Source organism: Abramis brama, assembly GCF_963993115.1.
Source record: "Abramis brama genome assembly, chromosome: 17".
Taxonomy (NCBI): domain Eukaryota; kingdom Metazoa; phylum Chordata; class Actinopteri; order Cypriniformes; family Leuciscidae; genus Abramis; species Abramis brama.
Window position 1 is genome coordinate 16,108,894 of NC_139979.1, and position 21,390 is coordinate 16,130,283.

A 21,390-nucleotide genomic window follows, 5' to 3' on the forward strand; every position below is an offset into this window, starting at 1 on the left:
GCACGCTCGCTCCTATCATCTCTCCTAAAGTTGAGCACTGTTGAAGTTGAAGTAGGCTACTGTTCCATCTCTCTCTTTTTTAACAAGTTTCCTCAGTTTTCTCATCCGCAAATGCCAAGCACCGCCGAAACAGGAGGTTCACAGGAGACCGTATTATCTCAATTATGGGTTTCGTATCTAAACTTTGCAGTGTTAGGAAAGATGATCGCTGGACAGTGGTGTAACACGGGGTGAGACGTAAATGACGTCTTACCCACGTCACGAAACCAACTAGAAATTAGTTACAAGGGTGAAATCACTATCATGCATGACCACCCTCCTGAGGTGACAGTAGAAAGTCTGTGTATGTATAAAAAAATATAATATATAATATAAAATATATCTATAAAGCATTCAGGACAAAAACGACTTTGAATTGATTTTGAATAGCCTATTTACAAAATATTTTCATAGGCCTACATGCTACATTTAGGCTGATATTTGTTTTGTTTCCATACTGGTTTTTGAAATAAAATGAAACCATTTACTGTAGGCCTACATTTGATCACCACAATAAATGAATCCACAAAGTTTAGTGGAAGTCAATATTAGTGGGGGGAGATTAATTGTAGCCTACTTAACATTGATTTACACATGCAGTTTAAGAATAAATTCTAAAGTACATGGATGTGAAACAGATGAAAATATCATGTCAATGTTTGAGACACACATGCAGTGCAATAACACACACAGGTGTTTAAACAAAAATGTGTAACATTCTCTGGTCTCTCTCTCAAATTGCAAATTCAAATAACTGGCATAACATGGAACATGAAATGAAACCTACATTTATTACACTACCTTTATAGAAATCTCTTACAAGAAGCATCCAAAACTTTTGTAGAGAAATTAATGTGATCAGATCTTTGCATGCTCGAGCCGAGAGACAAAGATTTCTCCCCTATATGTGGATTGTTAAGAGTTATTATGAAATTTGAATAATAAATATGTACACATTTGTTAAATAAAGGTCTCATAGAATTTTGTGAGCCACCTGAAAATATTTCCATGTTTATGTGTTTACATAGGAACTGTCATTTTTGTATCATGTGCACAATTTGTCAGATGCGCCCCATCTCAAGTTCTCCATCTTGACCATATTTCCCCTTACCCCTCTCTTCCCCTGCTTCCTTCTTCATAACAAACACACACAAGCCAGTCCTTCTGTTCTTTGACCCCGAGGCTGTGCAGACTGTCAGAGTAGAGTCAAGAGAAATCGAGAGATGGAGAAAAAGTAAAAGAGGGAAAGAGGAAGGAGCAGTGGGGGGAGAAAGAGAGAGAGGGGCGAGGGTGTTTCAGAGTCCCTTTTCAGTGGCAGCCCGAAACCGAAAGATGACACAGATACGGAGGGTTTGTTTCATGTCCTGGGAGCAGAGAGCGAGAGGGACGAGACTCATCACATTCCCTCATCTCTGTTTCAGAACCTTGCTGTCCATCTTTTTCACAACTAGAAACAATGTCTACCATCTGTTACTCACTTCTTTCTCTTTTCCTCTACTCTTTAGTCCACCTCGGAACCTATTATTATTACCATTTTATTTTGTGGTCAACCCATAACACAAAATTGTTTCCAGCAGCCCTGTTTTGTCGAAGCATTAATGTGCAATCAGCAGAGCTTTTCACAAAATGTAATTAGTCACAGGGGTAAACGTGTTAAATCTGTAGGGAATGGCCATTCCATAATGAATGAGTAATCAATGCCTGTGTTTAAATGCAATAATGTTTATAAAAGCAGACTTATTATTTCATACTTAGTGTTTTTGTGCTTTAAGATTAGCGTAAATCATTTTTTCCATGGCATTAAGCTTGAATTCTTTGAATCCCCACAGCATTACAAAACATAGATTTACTAAATGATTAAAATGATTTAACATACGGTCAAAATATTTAATATTAAACCATAAAATCTGTTCTACATAAATATTAACAATAAATAATCCAGATGAGACTATAATTATTTAAGTGATATAAATGTAACTTTTTCTCATGCATAGATACATTTATATATATTTATTTACATATAATTTCTATAAAAACTCATTTGTATATATATATATATATATATATATATCATTTTAAATAATTATATATATTCATTTTCTTCCACTTTTATTTACTTTGATCATATTTTGTGTTTGTATGCTCACAGATGATATAAATGTGAGCTTTTTTGTGACCTTTATGTGTACCTGTCACAGAAGAGTTTTACTTTTCTCAAGAGTACGTTTGAGCATGTTGTCTTGGGCAAAGGTGTTACTTTGTGTTGCCCTGTTTATGTGCATCTTTTTTTTTTTCTTCTGAGTTTTTTTTGTTTGGTGTGTGTGGTGGTTGTGCACTCCCTGAATCAGTGTCTTCATATCTAGGAGATTGTGAGAAGATGTATTCCCTTGGCTGCTAGTTATAATGTTTCTGGGGGTGATGGGGAGAACTTGAAAGCCCTGTGCTGCCCAAATCAAAACTAACAAGGAAATGATGGGGGCTCCTTTATCTCTTCACTGGCCTGGAGGGGAAGAACAGGGCAAAAGAAAGAGATCGAGGGAAAGGGAGGGTGGGGGGCGTCCTGGCTTCCTCTTTGATTTGTAAAAAATGCATTACCTCCGAAATCAAACGGAAAATTACTGAGCGGGAGCAAAAACATACAGAGGAGAGAAAGAGAGAAAGAGTGCAGTTAGGTGCACGGGCAGGTAAGGCTGGGGTTCCTTTGATCGGATAGGCTGGCTGATAGGCTCTGAATACAGATTTCACAAATGAATTCATTTACAGGTGTATCTGGACTGCACCAGTTGCACTGTGCTCAATTGCATTTAATAGTGTTAAAGTAGTATCTATTTTTAAGTTGATAGTCTCGTGTAAGACTGGCCCAAGACAAATCTTAAAGGTGAGCACAAAGTCTGAATCTACATTTCTATGCCCTCGCAAAGCTATCGAAACGGGTAAGTAAAAATACAGCCAAGTTAATTGATATACCAGTTTTCTTCAGTATATATTGTACTAAAGAAATAAAAACAGATGAATGTTACGAGAGAAAAAAAGAGCGAGATGAGAGAAGTAGACGGTGCGAGGGTGGGGGAGAGCAAGTGGACAGTCCAAAGAGTAAAAGCAACAAAGGGGTGTGTGTGTGTGTGTGTGTGTACTTGTGTGTGAGAGAGAAGTGCCTGGAGTTAGCAATAATAATTTATACAAACACACCTCAATAATTCACGTTCCATTTCAATGCTGGAGGGAAGATCCAAAATTCACAGAGCATAATTAAATAGAGTGAGAGAGGAGAGGGGGAGAGGGGGAGAGGGAGAGACCAGCATTAAAGATACCCTTGTACCGGCTCCTTCTTCTTCCAGAGCTTTGTAAAACAACCTTTATGAAATTGTGATGGCTGAGGAGGGATTGAACTCCTCTAGCCATGTATACTGAATTGCTTCATGGAGAGATGGATCTTTACTGATGCTCCCAGTTGTTCTGATAGCAGATGCAATCTTCAATGATTTTTGATATCCTGCTTTGAAGTTATTTGTATGAACACATGCCCACCGTGGCGTGTTTATTTCCTTTTGCTGCAACGTGAACATTTGATGTTGAAAATGAAGTTCAACTGTAGTGCATAACGTGTGGAAACTGAAAAATTGCTTAAATTATTATTATAAAATAGCATGTGCATTTTCGTATTTTGATCATTATTACAAAATGAAAATGTAATGCATTAAAGTGCAAACAGATACCTATGAAAACCTGGACTAATTGCTTGAGGGCCTCACATACTGTCATAGATGTTCAACATGAGATGGGGGTCTTTTGAACGTTGCTCTTTGTGAAAAAATGCTCAGTGATCTTCTGCATGGCTGAAGGGACAGCCTTCGGCAACCATATTTAAAGAAACCCTTCAGATGAAAAGGCATTGATTGATTTCAGAGGCCACCGGAATGACATGCCCTCATGGTTTACAACGGCATGTTCTGACACACTGGTGTGTAGTGGGTGAAATGAGTCCACAAGAATTTGTGGAGTCAAAGTATTATGCTTTAGCCTTATGTTCTGTGGTCTAACCGAAAATGGTTCACACTCAAATTTTGTTGGTTTGTGTGAATGCAGGTGTAGTGGAGGTATGGACTGTAACTGTGTTAGTGACCTGCTGCTCACGCCACCCGTCCCAACCCTCTGGACACCAGGTGAGACACCGGAAGATAATTTTTCTTTCTTCACTATCATGGTTCCGTAGGACAGTAGAAACAAATGCATAGATGTTACATTGATCTTACAAGCAAGACTTATTATTATTATTATTATAATTATTATGAACAAGAGTCCCAACCAACAGCATGACACGATATGTTATCATACAACAGTTTACTCAACAGGAAGCTAATATTTAATGTTAAGCAACTTACATTTTAGACTCAATATTTCCAGCTTTGTTGTCTATTTTTTGTTCCGGCAATGAAAATCGTTCCAAACGAAGCCAAGGCAGAATCGACAATACGTCTCCTAACAACCCACAGTAATAGTGTTTTGTTGCTGAATAAAACAGTGTTTTGAACGAATCGGTTAAGTTAATTATTCACTGACTTACTTTAATAGGCTGCGTCCAAAAGGCAGACAGTGTTTGTGCATGAAGGTGCCTCACAAAACTGATTTTGGACAGACTTCTGAAGCAGTGTTTAACGGTTTAATGATCTACAACAAAATAGAGAGAGCTCTGGTGATAACTAAGCAAATACTTTATTACTACTATAGTAATTTATTGTTAGAAATTAGATGAAAAGTGGGAAAAGTAGGTAAAAAAGTTACATTTACACACAAACTGACAACCAACCGCAATTTCCAGATTCCATATACATTTTTTAGCTCAACTGTCACGAAATGGTACGCAGAGAACTGTGGGATGATAAAGGCAGACATCTGATGTAGATATCTCAGTGAACAGGGTGTGACACAATCATTGGATTTGGACATGCCTTGTTGCCATCCTACCTCTGCATTTTTAAGCTTTCAGATACAGCCAAAGACTTGTTTAGTCACTTGTTTCGTTCCTAAATAAATCAGTGTTTCGAATGAATTGGTTGAATGAATGATTCAAATGACTCACTCATAAAGACAATCACTTGTCGCCACCTACTGGCATAATGATGTAACTTACAGAAAGAATCCCTTAAAGTCCCCCTGTAGTCAATCATTTTTATCCCTTAAAACTCATCTTTGATCACCAAAATGACATATTTAAACGTTTATTCATGTGAATTTTTTTATTCATGCCAAAATAGCTTGAATGTAACTACACTCTTGCTTCATTTAGTAAACACGGATCATGAATATGCAAATTAGCCCGCCTCCACTCACTCACGCCAGCTCAGAGATGCACTCAACTTTACTCAAGTTACTGTAGTAAATGCAGCACAATGGTATCGCTCTTTACAATGTCTGACACATAACAGTAATTAATATGATTTGCCTTTTGCTAATGTTATCAAACAGCTAATAATGTGCCGCTAATGTTACATAAATCATGTTCCCATTCTCCATCTCAGAGTCAGATAGCTGTTTTCTAAAAATCAGCATCCTTAGAAACGCTTTGAACAACTTAGAACGTCAGTGGAGAAAGGCAAATATTTCATCTTAGCATCGTAATATACATCATATACATAATTCACACGCTATTTTGCTAAAAGTACCCAATTTTTCATATCAACAGAAAAAATATACCGGAAAAACCTGGCTTCTCTTGAGACGTAGTTAATGATATGCTAAAGCTCGCCCGCACATTGACGTGATTGCTTACAAGGTAGTTTGTGACATAAGAAACACCAGCAATTTCAAACCATCTTTGGTTTACTGGAGTTTTAAGGACAAAATACTCAGCAATGGTGTTGACATGAATTGCACATGGTTTGTCTTAAAGCATAAAGCATATTAAAAACACCACATAGACACATTAACAACAATAAAAACTTGGTTTTCACCATAGAGGGCCTTTTAAAAATCTCAACTACTAAATGTATTGACTGATTTTACATAGTGTTTGAGACAAACAGTAAAAAGTTCCAAAATGCAGCTCGGCCAATCAAATTCAGAGACCAGAAATAACTGTTGTATAAATTCAGTTTCAAACAAAAGGTAGAATTGATATTCATTTTTTGTTCCTGGTTGTCATCACAGGCTGTTTGCTGCAGTTTGAACAATAATTTAGTACATGTACAGAAAATTTAATCAAAATCAATTAAAAAAGAGAGAAAGTTCTCTTACCTATACTTGTTTAAAACACAGGCTAACTACTCCCTAGGCTCAAAATACCCTATTGAACCACCCATCGCTTCATCAGTTATTTAGACAGGAATGCTCTTAGCAAGTAGCAAAACCAACAGGCCTTATCCAAATCCTTTCACTTACTTGCCTCCCTTTCCTCAGGCATCGCCTTCCCAGACTGGGCCTATAAGCCAGAGTCAAGCCCAGGCTCCAGGCAGATCCAGCTGTGGCACTTCATCCTGGAGCTGCTGCAGAAGGAGGAATACCAGGGGGTGATTGCCTGGCAGGGAGACTATGGTGAATTTGTGATCAAAGACCCAGACGAGGTGGCAAGACTGTGGGGCATTCGGAAGTGCAAACCTCACATGAACTACGACAAGCTCAGTCGAGCACTTAGGTATGCACAGCATGTGTGGGTTTCATATTCAAAGGATTGTTTTCTGTGTTAATGCTTAATTGCTGCCTTTTATTGTTCTCTCATGCAATATGTATATTCTAGATGATGTGCTTTGTTGAGTACACAGTGTGTTTGGCTGTTTCTTTTGTGGGTATGTGTTTTTATCTTGCATCTTATGGGGGAAAAACATCATTTATTTTTTCCGCACATAATATCCTGTATAAAAGCCTTGGTCGCTCCATGCTTGATGCTTGATAGTATGTGGATATTTTAAGTGCTGCCTTCCCTCCAAAGAACATCAATACAGTCCAATTTGTGGAATCTTTGAACATCTAAATGGATTCTGGATGTTCTCCGGCAAGAGGCTCATATAAAGAATACTTGTCGATGGGGATTTTGAAATGAAGTCTAAAATTGATTCGTACCTCACCGAAATTCTATGTATCAGATCTCTTTTCAAACTCCAACATAAAACTTTCAGGATTGAACTTTGACCCTGGTTGAAGCACTTCTGCTCTTATTCATGCACATTCGCTTAGCCATTTCTCATCCCGCCTTTTTTATCGCTCTGCTCCCCTCCTACCCTCCCCCAGCCTCCCTTTAATAGATGCTGTCGCTAGCTGCTAATTGTTATGAATAGGCACAGGCCATAATTAGCCTCGTTGATTAGCCTTGCTTAATTGCTCAATTAAGGGGCACAATTGCCACATAAAATAAAAGCTTACAAATTATAGCGTCGGCAGATTGCATCATGGGAACTCGTGTAGGCTGCCGGACCGGGTAAAGTGAAGTCAAGCATAAAGTGTGCCGAGATTAAAGAGCCTCGCTCTCATGCACAGGTGAGCATCCTCAAAGCATTCTGACACTCGTGATGAGCGCAAACGGCTGATGGGCAGCGGAAAAGACTCCGTATAGATCCATCTCTTATTTCCAACTGACTGATATGCCGTTGTGTGATGCTGAGGGAAATCTAAGCGGTCATCACCGTGCAGAACGGGCAGCTGACAAGGCTGGCATTCTCAAATGAAGGCCATGACCCTGGAAAATGTTTCAGTGGAGGTGAAGGCAGCCTTTCCCCGCTTTAAAGCGATAGTTCACTTAAAAATGAAATCTGTGTCATGATTTATACATCCTAATTTCGTTCCAAATATGTATGGCTTGAAGAACAAAACTACTTTGTACCCTATTGTATGCACACAAACCCCTGAGACATTATTTTTTGTTCCACAAAAGAAATGGAACGACATAAGGTAAATGATGACAAAATTTTCTTTTTTTGGGTGATCTATCCCTGTAATTCAAGCATTCATTCTTGTATGCACAGATGCAGATGTTTTCTTTTACAAACATTTACAGCTTATTTTATTGAATTTTCTGTTGTTCTCCATCCTGCAGGTACTACTACAACAAACGCATTTTGCACAAAACTAAAGGCAAGCGCTTCACCTACAAGTTCAACTTCAGTAAGGTGGTTCTGGTGAATTACCCGCTTCTGGACATGGCCAGCTCTCCGTTCCTGCTGGCCCAGAACCACTTCAATGGAGGAACAGCCACACCGGACTGCCCTGTCACACCCGAGGTATGAGGGAATAAATGCATCGCAGTGAGTGTGATTACAGATAACAGAACAAACAATCTCAATATAATGAGAGACAGGAATGAACCGCCAGGTATAACAGAAGAATGAAGTCAGACAAAAACCCGAAGGGCTGACGTGCTCTGTGATAATAACAGCTCTATTGCCAGTGTTTAATGATTGATGATGTTTTTTTCTATCCATACTGTATAAGGCTTTCTGTATTAGCTTTGATGTGAGGGATCAGGCTATTGATTGTACAGAGCCAATCAGTATGTAGGTATCTTTTTTGTATTTATTGTATGTATTTTCTGTAATTGCTCTACTCTAGCATTGGTGTTCAGCAATTATTTTGTTTTCGGTCAATGTTAAACTTTAACTAAAATAGTTATCATTTGAATACTAGAGGCAAATCGTAAATTTATGTCCTGCTTGAATACAAAGAGTCTGAGAATAGGTTTTATCAATAAAGGTTTAGTCAAATCTGAAATTATAAATGGGTTAAAAGAATAAAATGGTGGTAAATTTGCTACACGAGGTAACTTCAAACAAGCAGTCTGATAAAATTCAATAACAAATTATTATTTATTAATATTATTTTTTATTAGTAACCTGATTTTACTTTAGCCTTGCAAAGTATATCTACTCAGGTCATTCTATGAGAAAGTTATCTGCTGTACATCTTGACTAGAGGAGACTGAAGGAGACGGGAAAGATCTAGAGGTGAAGAAGAAAGTAGAGAGAATGTCAAAGATGGCGTTAAGCAGCCTTAAAACAAAAGAAGACATTATCCCTTTCCTCTTATCCCAGTCTTGGAGGCGTACTCATCACTGCCATTGATTGAAAATGAAAGACATGTGAGAAATGAAAGAGAAGTTGGGGCTGTCAGATCAGTGCCATGTAATTAATGCGGTTTTGTTAAGCAATCCAGATTACGTAGCTTCGAAGTGTAGTCCTGCCTTTCTCACTGAAAAGAGAAGAGTGACAGAAATTATTGATCACCTTCATGTCACTAATAATAATAAAAAAGAGAAAATCTTTATGCCGTTCATCTTACTGACATCTTACGAAGTCTTTAAGACGAGAAGTTTTTTTTCTTCAAGATTTCGAAGACAGTGTTTAAAATGTCATGATAGTTTCACATTTCTTATCATCCTTTGAATGTAAATTTACAGCAGTGAATTCTTTGTCTGTTCGTGCACTTATTTTTTATATTTTATGACTATCCAAATTTTTAGCAGTACATATTAAACATCCCATAAAATGTTTAATAAAATTCATAATAACTGTTAAATGGACAAAATTAGTATTTATATTATCAATACTGTTATATATTAGTGTAATATAGTACATTATTTTAATGTAGTCCCCCAATTTGAAAAAGCAAATTTAACACATGCTGTCTTTTCTCTATCCCATCTCTCCCAGGCCCTTCAGTCTTTATTCCCTCGTTTGCCTGAATCGGGTCGAGGGCCCTCTCTGTTTGAGCGCAGTGCAGGGGCCCCAGGGCCTGATGGAGACAAGCTGAGATTGGACACTTTTCCTTTCCTCGGCTCAGGTGAGACACAAATTTAACAAAAGAAAAAGAGAAAATTATAGATTCATGTTAATTAGGGAATGTTCTTAGTTTTTTAGAACAGTGAAATAAAGTGTGTTGAGTTCAGATATAACTGATTAGTTCACACTGTTATCAGTATGTTCTTGACATTTGCACTTGCATTGCACTCTAGCACTTTCTCTGTGAGTGTTATCATGTACATATTCTCTTGTTTTTTCGGATGTTCTGAATGTACATTGACATATCAGTGTATCAGAATGTACAAGGGCATGAGTATGTCAGTGCGACTCCCCACCCCAAAAGACCCCCCACCTTCAACTCTGTTTTTCCTGAGGTCCTTTTCCGCCCTCCTCCTCTTCTTACCCTTCTCTGCCTCCCATGTGTACCCTCTGTCCTAATCCCTTCCCAAGCAGGAAGGCCCTAATTGAGGGTGCAGGCTTCAGTTTGTGGCCTGTGGGCACCCATTACTGTGTTTTCATAAGAAAGTGAGGCCTGCCTGACTGATTCAATATTCATGTGTCTGCCAGCTACTCCTGGCCCTACATACACACACACTCTCTAGCACTGTCAAATTAGCCCTGCATAGCAAATAACACAGAGAGTGGCTGTGGAGATAAAAAGAGAGGGAGAGAAAATAAAGTAGGGAGGAATAAGAAAGAAAGAAAGACTGAGAGGAAGTATACTGTGAAATGATGAAAAGGTATTTTTAATGTAAGTGAAAAGCATGTAAAGTATTAGGAGTGTGAAATCAGGCATATCAACTCTCATGTCATATAAGGATTATTAATTCATCTGTGAAAAAATAAGCTTGCTCGGTATGTTTTATCTTACATTGTCATTGTCCAAAGGATTTCTATTTCAAATAAATGCTGTTCACTTGAACTATCTATTCGTTGAAGAATCCTGACAAAAAATCCTTCACAGTGTCCACAAAAACATATAACCTCAGCACAACTTTTTGTAAAATTGACAATATTAAGAAATGTTTTTTATAATCAAATCAGTTTGATTTGTAAAGGATCAGGTGACACTGAAGACTGGAGTAATGGCTGATGAAATATTACTATATGATGATAAATATCTAAAGTTTTTGAAATATATGATTCATAATGTCCTTCTGGTTTTCCCTCACATTCTCTGTTCTCAGTCATGTCTCTAACATCTGATCTTAAACATTAACACTGGTTTCCGTTCCATGTTTTTCAATTTCTCCCACAGGGGCTCCTTGTTACTCCAAACCTCCATCCCTGTTGGGTCCTTACCCGCGGAACCCGGCTTTTGACTACCCCTGGGGCTTCAACCCCTACCTCCCAGGGGCCTTTTCTCTAAACAACTGTCCCAAATTGCCTCCAGGCTCCCTCTACTCCTCAAATTTCTACCCAAACCCGCTCCAGTCCAGCCTGTCTCAGCTACCACACCCCTTCTCTTCACTCTTACCCCCCGGAGACACGACCGGGGCAGAACGTGGTCAAACGGGAGGAACTAACGGTCAGCCCCCCAGACTCTGCATCCCACCGTACCCAGGGAGCGTGCCGCTGGGTCGGACTGAGCTGGGGAATGGGGGTACGGCTGTAGGTGACCGGGAAAGAGGGGAGACCAACACCGGTGTTATAGGTGGAGGTCTTGGTTTAGGGTTAGGCCTAGGATTGGGATTGGGTTTGGGTGGGCTCGGCGTGGGAAACGGAGGAGGAGGCCGTCAAAGCCCTTCCGAGCGGAGAAAGGGTGTGAAGCAGGATCCAGAGTCTGACTCTGAGCTGGAGATCACAGACCTGAGTGACTGCAGCTCGGAGAATGAGAACGAACCGGACTTCCCTCTAAGGAAGGAGCCAGGGCTGGGTGGTCGCTCACACCTTCTAGAGGCCAAATCCGGGGGTCTCGGGGGAGTCCTGCCCCCTCTCTCTTCTCTTCCTCCACCTGTGTCTCCACATCCCCTCAAAAGTCTGGGAACCCTGACTCCTCCACCGTCATCCCTGCCTCCATCCCTCTCTCCCTCCCTCAGTATGGTTGACCGGCAAAGGGAAACAGAGACACTTAAACTTGCTCACAGTTAATATGTTCTGTTGTGTGAATTTTGATGTCTTGCAGGTTCTCTTTTTCTGTCTGTGTATTCCTGCATTTGTGAAATAATGCTGTATATTCCCATTTCATTTTTCCCCTTCCTCTGTTCTGGTGTCCTCCCAAGCCACTCATGCAGTTCCAATATCAGAGCTTTCAATTTCTGCTTTCTTCGATTTCTGTATCGTACAATGAGACTCTCAATGCAATCATAGTTTTTGTCATTTTGAGAGTAGAAGTGCAGCGCACACACACACACACACACACACACACACACACACACACACACACACACACACACACACACACACACACACACACACACACACACACACACACACACACAAATAGCTTTTCAGATTAGAATGTTTAAATATCTAAATAATTCTCATTCTCTAATCTCAAACAGAGATATTTTATAGCCAAGACAGCACAGTAATGGAATATGCATATCTTTTATCACCACTTTCTGAATTGCACTGCATTCTGGCCATGCTGAGACAGGCAGTAAGTTTGTTCTGCTTGGTGTATTTCATAAGTTAATGCTAAGCTCTGCAATACAGTGTTCAGCTGAACAGTGTAACACAAGCAAAATGCAATAATGGCAACACTGATAGTAATTTTAAGGTGATTCAGTGATGCAATAAAGCACTTTTGTTTTATTGTGCCGATTCAGAAAAATATATGGTCAAACATTGCCATCTTGTGGTTATATTTTTCAAAGCCCTTCATAGTTTTTTTTAAGAGAAACTTTTATGTATTTATTTATTTTAACTTTCAAATTTCATGTTCAGTCCATGTCTTTTTTTAAAACGTCCAAAAACTTTATGAGCCTGAGAATGAGAGACAGAGTCAATACTGCTCATGTCACTGAATATTTAAAGTTTGTATCTATTTCATTGTATATATTTTATTATTGTGTACATTATGTTTAATTACTATTACTATATGGGATAGTTGTATTGGTGTCATTTTACTCTCTACCTAATTGAAGAGTGATATATGAGACAGGGAAATGGATAAGTATATGTGTAGTGACCCAAAGTTGACCAAGAAGGAGCAATTGTTTTTCACATTGCTCATAAGAATAGAGTTTAGACAGGGAGGTGTGCAAAAAATATTCTGCTCCCTCTAATTGTGCCCTGTGGAAATTTTCTCCAGATACCTCAGAAATGTAGATGACCCTACTGGACTGAGTTATGCTGCTAGTCTCATCTTTCAATAATTCATTCACCCAGTGGTGATGTACTATAATTAATCAAGTGTGAATAATATTAGTTGCAGCATCTGCTCATTTCTTTAACCAATGTTCATTCTAATGTTTAAGTTTGATATATGAACATCCAATCTGAATGTAAAGACAATGCATAGGAGCAGAATGACACACATTGATGAATGGATTTAACATTGAAAGCTATTCAGACAAGACCTAGAACAAGTTTAATACAAAGGCAAAATAAAAGTAAGGTTTTGCCAAACCTGTGCCAACAATATTCACGGATATATAATTACAGTTCTTTGGAAAGTTCTTATCTGATTCTAGATAAGAATTTGAAAGAGTTGTTACATGACAGTTGGTGCCCTTGACTTGCCCTTACTAAAGGAGATTTCATCTGTACATAGAACCTTGTGTATTTGTGTGTACACATTGAAAAGGAAAAAAATACCATTTACCTAACAGTAAAGATTTTTCTTTGTTTTATTGTGAAATTTAAAACAGAAAGGATGACTAGAACAAAAAAAAATGAGCAAAGAGTAATATCTTCAAAAGCAATAAACAATATTCTTGAGATTCAATTGTAAGAGTATGGATTTTTCTCTGGCGTTCAGTAAGCCTATGTGATTTTAAATCAAATGGACCCAATTAAAAATACTCGGTTTTCTGTCTGTGTCAAAAGTTTCATGAGGTAGTCAACATCCTGTCAGGTTCCAAACTCGCTGCATTTCTGAGATTAAATAGATAAATGGAAATGATGGATAAACATCTAGAGACCTAATAGGCCTACCATATTTCCTGCGCATACAAAAATCTATATATGAGTGCACTCAGTGCAGTATATTTCAAAAATAAAACAAAATGCAATCTATGGTGGAGTTTCACCTACAGGTCTATCACACACCCCAAACACAGACTTGGCTCGGGTTCACATTCATAAATCGTGAATATGTCAATAGTAGCCTAATGCCACGGAGAGTCGAACACACGTTCAAGAGCCCTGAGAGCCATTCAAATGGAGGGGAACAAATTTAATGTAACACTGAACGGAACCATACGGGCATACATGAAAGATTTTTTTGGACATCTTTCGGCCTCTGGTGGTCGCAAGTCACACAGGAAGAGGCAGTAGACGACGAAAAGTTACGTTTCCAACGCAAAATACACATAGCTTTCTGTCGAGTGCACTTGGTGGTTATTGAACATATTCAATGATCATCTGTACATTAAGAATAATGATTTAGTCCCGCTTTTATATCTGCTGTCAAACGTCGCGCGCTTGAAAATTTTGTCTCCACTTCCGCGTACAATGTTTTTTTCCAACGACATACGACAACTTTAGAACAGGAAGCCTTCAGAGGCGCTTGTCACTTCGTCTCACCTTTTAGAAGGTAAGTTTTAAGCTTAAAGATATGGATTGTGGTCTGTTTAGATTGTATTATTTTTCTTGTGCGCAATGATTTGATTTGTCATCAGAGGGAGCATTCGCATGCTTGATTAGGCTACTAGCATGATCCGCGAACGATCCGATCCTGCCAGTTTGCCTCTGCTCAGCAAGAGGAATGTTGTGTTTGGCTACAATGTAACCTTTGCCAGCATTCCTATTATTTCCGTCGACCCGCGCCTCTATTTTCAACAAACAGACAGCGACGATAATATCTGAATCTAGCTTCTCATCGAATCGATATGTTTTGAATAAGCAAATACAATTGCTCTCAGTCTTTGACAGCTAAACAGCTTTACTTAAACTGTCTCGAAAAATGTTTGCAGTAGCCTACATGCAAAAGCAGTGTCAACATAATCACCGTTTGCGTTGTTATTGATATTTCAGCCTGATCAGCAATGACGTTAAGCGCTATTGCAATTCATTTCATACATTTATGATAAGCTGATTATATCAACTGTAGTTCATAGCATGCACACAGGTCTTGAGTTTTTTTATTTTTTTATTATGAATTGGATTAATATTACACAAATAGCAAGAGATATGTTGTACTGCATATGAGCACGGCTGTAATTCCGCGCGATTGTCATATTGCATTTATACAACAGTTAGATACACAAGTAACTAATATACATTTCTTCTCCGCCAAATAAAATAGTTCCAAAATAAACCAGTGCAACAACTTTTACTGATCGCCAACCAACAAACAAACTGAAAGCCTGGTCTGGATCAGCATTAATAAGTGGATTTGCACTCCTTGCTCAAGGCCTTCTATAAATCACTGGGCTGTTGCTCCACCCCGTGTTTTGTATGTCACTGGTGAGAGAAACCCCGGTGAGAAGAAAATACTAATTGCTGCAAGCAAAATGTCACCGCTCCTCTTCTATTCGTGAGAGAAAACAGTAACTTCAGAAAACTTGCTCCTAGCTTTGTTTCAATTTCACACCACTCACATTCGCCGGTCTTTATCCCTGTGCTGTTATATTAAATAGGCCTAACTGCACTCTTGAAACACCACTCAACCTATCAAATTTGAGCCAGAAATTGCTTGCTGTATAATGTTTGATACGTTTATAATAAGCCCTGGCTGGCAGAAACAAATATGGTTTATTATGAGTTTTATTGATGTACTTTAATAAAGTACAAGTACAAATTGTAGCCCTTGTACTTGTCCATGCATAAAGTATCTTTAACTTCAGACTCAGTTTGTTTTTACAGTTTGTCAAGGTAAATTGATGTAGTTCATTGTTTACATTTTATGTTTGTCTTCCAGGTAATTTGTTGTGTAGAAAACCACCGTAGTCCATTACATTTTTGGGCGAGGAGCACTTAAGAAGCATCGTTAGTCTTGATGTAGTTCCTAGCTACGACCGTCTGACAGCTAGAGTGAACTGGGATTAGATTAGTTTAACCTTCGTGGAGTGAGCCTTGTTCATATTTATTGGATGCATTTGAAGAGAAATTGCAGTCATCAGTTAACCTGCCTGTACTTCTTTATCAGCTGATAGTACTCGGGTTTCATCCCAGTGTTGTTTTATGTAAACATTCTCATTGCTTGTTTCCTTTATGTTGTTGCATTTTAATTTTTTGGACTGAAAACGCACCACTGTATAATGTATAATCCTTTAAGTCAGTTCAGTTCAGATTATTTTGTTATATAGATTATTTTGTCATAGGACTAACACATGGAATGGTCAAACACAAGCGGTGTTGTTGTAGCAGTTTGTGGTATTATGTTACTGTAGTTCATAATGGAAAAACAGGAAGACAACAATACTTAGTTGCAAAAAGTTTAAGTCAACATTAAAGAGCTTCAGGCCTCTTTGGCTAGATGGTACAACCCATTACAAAGAGATTCCTAATTACTGTAGTTCCGTGGAAAAGGTGGAATGATTAGGATGTCACGAAAGCCAGTTGGATTGGCTATGTACACGTTCTGCAAGATTCAGTTTGTATTAAAAATCTCTAAGTAAATAATCTTGTCTAGAATCTGTACAATCATCCTTTAGTATCAATTATTAGAATGCACTACTGTATGCGGTCAGTAAGATTTTTATAATGTTTTTGAAAGACGTCTCTTATTTTCACTATGATTGCATTTATTTGATCAAAAATAAAGTAAAATGTATATGTTTTCTATTTTAATAAATTTTAAAATGTAATTTATTTTTGTGATGGCAAATCTGAATTTTCAGCATCATTCCTCCAGTCTTCAGTGTCACATGATCCTTCAGAAATCATTCTAAAATGATGATTTGTTGCTCCATAAACATTTCTTATTATTATCAATGTTGAAAATTGTTGTGCTGCTTAATATTTTTGTGGAAACCTTCATCCTTTTTTTCAGGATTTTGTGATGAATAGAAAGAACAGCATTTATTTGAAATAGAAATGTTTTGTAACAATGTAAAGTCCTCAGTCACATTTGACCAATTTGATGCATCCTTACTGTATAAAAGTATTAATTTAATTCCCCCAAAAAGTCTTACTTAAAAATCTTGCCAAACTTTTGAACATTAATTTATGAAAAACACTTTTTACACTAAGATATTTTAGAAGTGATCCTTTAAGTTGCTTCAGCTGTTTAGATTAGTACAAGATAGGGTTGTCAATACCAAGTAGTATTGTAATACTACTTTAATCGTGTGGATGTGTCGTTATTGCAGGGGCTATTCTGTTGTATTGCTTATTTACAGTTAGCATGAAATTTTATCATAATTATTGCAGTGATAATACATAAATAGTACAGTTCTGAACATATGTTTTAATTTCTGTCAAAAAGATGCTGTCAAACTCTCACATTGTGTTTCATTCTGTTGTGCTCCGTCACGGGTCCAGTGTAAATGGCACCTAAAACACTGGACTTAAATAATACATGCCAATGAGTTTAGCTTGAGTATTGCCTGAAGCATACTGTATATTGCATGAGAATATATTCTACCGTGCATCACGGTACTACCATTTTTGAAAATACTGTGTGTGGCACTGCCGGTATTTCAAGGCTTGGGCATCACGTTACTACTGTATCACCTGTAGGCTACACCGAGCAATAAGTTACTCAGTATAAGTTGGTGAAGTGCTTTTCTCCCAGATTTGTCATTTGGGTGGATAATAACTGAAACAATGGGGGTGTCTTACCACTTCCTCTTCCTGTTCTGACATTGCTTGTGTCTCTCTCTCTCTCTCTCTCTCTCTCTTACTTTCATACAGAGAGGCAAGTACAATCTTGTCCAGACAAATGCTACTGACTCTTTCTTTTGAATGCAGAATGATGAGGAATGCAGACCATTTCATTTTGTATCTCTCCTTTACCTTCCTTTTTTTCACTGTATCTTCCTCTCATACACTGTGTTGTTTTTCAATAGACAGTTAGTGCTTTGTGTTTACTCCTGGAATGGAGAATAATGCCATTAGACCATAGGAATTAAATGTGCTGCTTATGGGAAATCATATTTTGTAATAACAAGTGGCACACAGTAATTTGAAAAAAAGTTAAAGGGCTTGTTCACCTAAAATTTTTAATTTTGCCATAGTGTTGTCAAAATTGCCGACTTCGGTACCAAGTCGGTACTGAAATTTAAAAAACTAGTGCAAAGTGCCCGTGCAAAATCAGTGTTTAGTAATTGTTGGTTCGGTGTGTTTGAATGCTCATTGTTACAATTACACAGCAAAAGTTCAGTGACATTTTTATTTGTGCATGGTAGAAAGCAAATACTGATACTGACATAATGACATACAATAAATGTGGAAAATTGAACTACACGATTGAGGGAGCAGGCTACACAGTGAACTGCGAGAAAGCGCTATGCTTGAGCAAACAGTTTGTGAATAGGCTACTACAAATGATGGCCGTGAAAGAGACTGTGAACGCATTGAATAGGATATGTTTAGTTGGTGAATAGCATAGGCTACTATTACACAGTAGCGATAACGTTAAGTGCACCAGAATCAAATATAATATTCAGAAATAAACAGTAGGGATGCAACAATACCATTTTTTCAGAACCGATCCGATCCGATCCCAAAAATTCTGAGTATCGGCCGATACCGATCCGTACCAGCGCAGTTTTTTTTTAATCAAGTAGAATTTCTATAACTCTGTGTTGAACTGATAATAAGAACTGAAAAAAAGAAAAACAACAACAAAAAATATATGATCATAATCTGACATAAATGCTATTATAAACTAGATTAGTGGATAATTCAGCAGTAAAATTTAGTCTAGAAAAATCACGAGTGCACAATAATTGTATAAAATCTGAACATTTTGTGAAAAAAAAAAAGTTTAGTGCAGAACAAATTAGAGACAATAAGTGTAACACTAAATCTGGTAAAACTTTACACATTGCTCTTTGTATTGTTGTAAAATACATTCATGAAAAACAAGATAAAAATCAAAAATAGCAATTATTTTATATCCTACTATAAAATTTAGACATTTTTTAAATGTATAGCACATCTGTTTAATGAGGTAGCAACATAATAGATAGGACAGAACAAGAACGGCTATTGATAATCTTTCATTGCGTCCCTGTATTATGATATGAAAGGCTCCAATACAGTGCGGCACAAAGCGCTTATGCGGATCCCGAGCGCAGAATGATGCGCTTGAAGCAACTCGAGTCACAGCGCGCAGCGCGTCGAGTCCGCATTAAAAAGTTTAAAGCACAAAGAAAATACATATTGATGCGTAGTGTATTATACAGTATCTATCTATGCAATAGTCTATTCAGCATTTTCTTTTAACAGTTTTAAATCTCAGTTACTGTGCGCGTTAAGAACAAAGTGCTCTGAATTTACTCCAGTGTTGTGATCTAACAGACACCCGGTAGAAAGTAACATGATTAAGGTACAATAATAAAGTCCAGCAAGATAAAGTTGTTTTATGCGAAACCATAGACCTTTATCTACAGATCAAGTATAATAATAGTAACATTGAATCATCTTGGAGAGAGTTTCGTCGTGTTAACTGTCGTAACCGAACACGACGCGCTGTTTGAATGCTGAATGAAGAATGATTGACAGCCGCAGCTGAGGTGAACGTTTACGTGATCTTGAATTTAACGACTTAAATATTAATTTATATCTCAAATTATACTATATAATGGCTTCAGAACACTTATAATATTGTGCATGAAAACTTATGGTGCTTTATAATGTTTGTGTGCCTTTTGTGGGGCTTAAAGGTCCCATGACATGAAATTTCCACTTTCTGAGGTTTTTTAACATTAATATGAGTTCCCCTAGCCTGTATATGGTCCCAAAGTTTCTAGAAATTTTAATCGGTGTAAATCGAGCTTTTGCTATTTTTCTCTGCCTTTGAGAAAATGGAAGCTCAACCGGGCTGATCTTGAATCTCCTCCTTATGACGTTATAAGGAGAAATGTTACCTCCCCTTTCCCTGCTTTGCCCGCCCAGATAATATTTCTCGCCCATGAGAAAATGAGCTAGGAAGTAGAACGCGCGCGCGATTTTAGTTTGTCCACGAGAGATATCATGGCTTTTGAGCGAGCGAAGCATAATAATTGCTCAATAATTGGATGTACAAATGAACACCGAAGGGTACACACAGCTACACACCTCGGACAAGTAAGTCAACAAATGATATTTACATTTACATTTATTCATTTAGCTGACGCTTTTATCCAAAGCGACTTACAATTGCTATATATGTCAGAGGTCGCACACCTCTGGAGCAACTAGGGGTTAAGTGTCTTGCTCAGGGACACATTGGTGTCTCACAGTGGATTCGAACCCGGGTCTCTCACACCAAAGGCATGTGTCTTATCCATTGCGCCACCACCACTATTGTGTTGCTTTACTGTTAATGGTTACCTAGCTTCTTACACGTAGAATGTGGCTGTAACATTAGCTATGCAGCTATGCAGTTACTTGCGCTAATGTAAAGGTAGACAGCATCAAGTTACACATACTGTAACGCGAGTGTTGTAACGTTACATTTCTTTGTTATTTGGATAACCGTTTTCCTGTTGGTTATATGGCGCGCGCGATATCCGCATTTCAAGATAGAAAGCTTGATGTAATTGTAATAAGATAAATTACAGACGTTAAGTTACATATCTCTCATGAAAAGGCAACAGTAGGTTCGCGTTAGCTACATGATAATAACTGTAAACCATCCGAATAAAGTACCGTATCCAGACATAATATTTTAAACTAACCATTCGGAAACGTCCTGCTGGAGCCGCTGAGTTGCAACTTCTTCATCCGTTGCTTCTCCATCTGGATCAGATTCTGGGTCAAACTGAAATGCTTGAACGACTGCGTGTCTTCGTGCCATTGCAATAGGCTATATCCAACATAAACATGCATGGTACCGTTGCGCAAGATGGTCATAGGCCACACCCACCCTCCACCTTGCGCCGCCTTTCTCCTCCTCATTAGTATTTAAAGCTGCAGACACCGAAACGGCCCGTCTGAAGGAAGCTCATTCTGGGACTGGCTTGTAGTGGCTATAATTCTGCACGGAGGCTGAATTTTTGGAAAGAGATTTCAGATACAGTACTAAGGACCACTAAGGCCTATATTAAAGCCTACAAAAAGTAGCATGTCATGGGACCTTTAACAATAACACTGAATAGTATACGCACAATATCGGATTTGGATCGGCCTTGTCTGACCGATACCCGATCCGCCAAAAATGGCAGTATCGGAGCCGATACCGATACTGAGTATCGGATCGGTGCATCCCTAATAAACAGTGTAGCTGACTTACAGATTCAGTTAACATCCACAAATGAATAAGCACGACGATTCAGGGAGCAGGCTACACAGTGAACTCGCTGAAAAAAACGTTGAAAAAACGCTACTTAAGCTCCGCTGCTTTCTTCGACCCTCTCTTGTCTGTGGT

At 38.2% G+C, this 21,390-nt stretch overlaps 2 protein-coding genes across 6 annotated transcripts in view; both read left to right on the plus strand.

The window, feature by feature from the left end:
• erfl1 (Ets2 repressor factor like 1) overlaps window positions 1-11,974 on the plus strand; it is a 29,159-nt gene extending 17,185 nt beyond the window's left edge. Inside the window, exons 2-6 of the mRNA XM_084089089.1 lie at window positions 4,126-4,202; window positions 6,436-6,670; window positions 8,066-8,249; window positions 9,675-9,804; window positions 11,023-11,974. Coding sequence (XP_083945215.1) covers window positions 4,139-4,202; window positions 6,436-6,670; window positions 8,066-8,249; window positions 9,675-9,804; window positions 11,023-11,855 — 1,446 coding nt within the window. The 5' untranslated portion in view covers window positions 4,126-4,138 and the 3' untranslated portion in view covers window positions 11,856-11,974. The remainder of the gene's footprint in view (window positions 1-4,125; window positions 4,203-6,435; window positions 6,671-8,065; window positions 8,250-9,674; window positions 9,805-11,022) is intronic.
• A 2,163-nt stretch (window positions 11,975-14,137) lies between these two features.
• Window positions 14,138-21,390, plus strand: part of arhgef1 (Rho guanine nucleotide exchange factor (GEF) 1) — a 49,152-nt gene continuing 41,899 nt past the window's right edge. For all 5 annotated transcript variants that reach the window (XM_084089715.1, XM_084089716.1, XM_084089718.1 and 2 more), the window contains exon 1: window positions 14,138-14,466. The gene's annotated coding sequence lies outside the window, so the exon portion shown is untranslated. The remainder of the gene's footprint in view (window positions 14,467-21,390) is intronic.